The sequence below is a fragment of the Acanthisitta chloris genome, unplaced genomic scaffold, assembly GCF_000695815.1.
Source record: "Acanthisitta chloris isolate BGI_N310 unplaced genomic scaffold, ASM69581v1 scaffold21745, whole genome shotgun sequence".
NCBI classification, from domain to species: domain Eukaryota; kingdom Metazoa; phylum Chordata; class Aves; order Passeriformes; family Acanthisittidae; genus Acanthisitta; species Acanthisitta chloris.
In genome coordinates, this window is record NW_008672420.1 from 659 (window position 1) to 2,753 (window position 2,095).

The following is a 2,095-nucleotide window of genomic DNA, read 5'->3' on the forward strand; positions in this document are numbered from 1 at the left end:
GGGACACCCAGGGATGGTGGGTGGTCCTGGGAATGTTGGTGTCACCCGTACTAGGAAGAGAGGGTGGAGGACTACGGAAACAGGCACAGACCAGGCAGCTCTCAGCTGGTTTGAGGCGGTTTGGGGGTGTCTCCTGCCCTTCCTCTCTCCAAAAAAACAGCCATGAATCCTATTTTGGGGGGACACCAAAATCTTCCCACCAAACCCTCCCACTCTGTGCTTCCTGGCCAGGGCTCTGTGCTAAATGTGACTCTCCCGTGGTTCTATCAGCCCAGGACAGACTTTGGTGCTTCCTGGGGGGGAGGAAACGTCTTCCCAGACACCCCAAATCTCCCTCAAGCCTGGTGTCAGTCTCTTTCCAGGGAGTCAACCTCTTCCTGGACACCCCAAAACTCCTTCCCACCCTTCTCCAGCCTCTTCCTAGAGTGGTCAACCTCTTCCTTGACACCTCAAAGCTCCTACCTGGTCCCAGTCACTTCCTGGGGTGGTGAACCTCTTTCTGGACACCCCAAAACTCCCTCCCACCCATCTCCAGCCTCTTCCCAGGGGGGTCAATGTCTTCCTGGACACCCCAAATCTCCTACCTGGCTCCTGTCACTTCCTGGGGTGATCAGCCTCTTCCTGGATACCCCAAAACTCCCTCCCACCCATTCTCAACCTCTTCCTTTGGGGGATCAACCTCCTCCTGGACACCCCAAAGCTCTCCCTGCCCAGCTCTGGCTTCTTCCTGGTGGGGGGCAATCACTTCCTGGGGATTTTGGGGGGCAGAGCCTGGTGGCCAAGGGGATTTGTGCAGGGCAGAGCCAGGTGACCATGGAGATTTTTGGGGCACAGAACCAGGTGTGGTGTCTCTTCCCACATCTCTCCACCACAGGTTCTACAAAAACTGGGCAAAACTGTGGAAACCAAAGACGAACAGTTCGAGCAGAGCGCGGGAAACTTCCACCTGCAGCAGGTGAGCCCAAGGACAGGGTGAGGAGGGGACACCCCTGGGAGGGAGGGACACCCCAACACTGTCCCCGGGCCCTGCTGCCCCTGGGGACAGCCTTCAGTGTCCCCTCGGGGGATGTTTTGCAGAGTGAAGGTCATAGGCTCTACAAGGAGCTCAAGGGCTTCGTGGGAGCGGTGAGAGGTATGGAATTGGCTCTGGAATTTGCTCTGGAATTGGCTCTGGAATGTTCTAGGGAAATCCAAAGGGATCAGGGAGGGGTTGGGGCATAATAAAGAGGTGATATATGATGGATCTATGTTATGAGTGGGATGTATTTTATCCATGGATTGTGTTCCATGGGTGGGAAAATAAACAGGGAGTAAAAATAAAGGGATCATGAGGAGATAACAAACACATTGTCCATGGGATATATGATGTTCCAGATGGGATATACATCATAGGTGGGACATATGTTCCATGTGGGATATATAGACTACCTAGAGGGTAATAAATAGCTAATAAACCACGAGAAAACAACACACTTGGGCCAGGAAACGCCGACACAACCCAACACCTTCATTAGCAGTGCCAGTTAATTAACAACACCCACTATTTACCCCCACTTGGTGCCCCCTGGGGTCACAGTGATGCACGAGAGCTCCCGGAGAGTGGCTGAGACGCTGCAGGACATCTACAGCTCCGATTGGGATGGGCACGAGGAGCTCCGAGCCATCGCCAACGTGAGCCCGGGGGGTCCCCAAGGCTCCCCTAGCCCCAGGGAGAGGGTTCTGGGGGTCCCCAAGTGTCACCCCCTTCTCTGTGTGTGTGTGTCCCCAGAGCAATGACCTGCTGTGGGAGGACTACGAGGACAAGTTGAGCGACCAAGTCCTGCGGCTCATGGACAACTACCTGGCTCAGTTTGGGGACTTTAAGGTGACCCCCCTGAGGGTGGGAAGAGGTGGGATGGGGTCAGGGGAACATGGAGGAGGTCCTGGATCACTTGTGTGTCCCCCACCCCCACCAGGAGCGCATTGCCAAGCGTGGCAGAAAACTGGTGGACTACGACAGCGCTCGGCACCACCTGGAAGCTCTGCAAAGCGCCAAGAAGAAGGATGAGGCCAAAATCGCCAAGGTTGGGACCACCCACCACCCTGGTACAACCCT

The 2,095-nt window shown here is 55.5% G+C and overlaps 1 protein-coding gene across 1 annotated transcript in view; it reads left to right on the forward strand.

The window, feature by feature from the left end:
• The window catches only part of BIN2 (bridging integrator 2), a 5,210-nt gene that overhangs the window by 420 nt on the left and 2,695 nt on the right, over positions 1 to 2,095 (forward strand). The window contains exons 2-6 of the mRNA XM_009074514.1: positions 875 to 955; positions 1,078 to 1,132; positions 1,577 to 1,671; positions 1,769 to 1,864; positions 1,956 to 2,063. Of these exons, the coding sequence (XP_009072762.1) occupies positions 875 to 955; positions 1,078 to 1,132; positions 1,577 to 1,671; positions 1,769 to 1,864; positions 1,956 to 2,063 (435 nt within the window). The remainder of the gene's footprint in view (positions 1 to 874; positions 956 to 1,077; positions 1,133 to 1,576; positions 1,672 to 1,768; positions 1,865 to 1,955; positions 2,064 to 2,095) is intronic.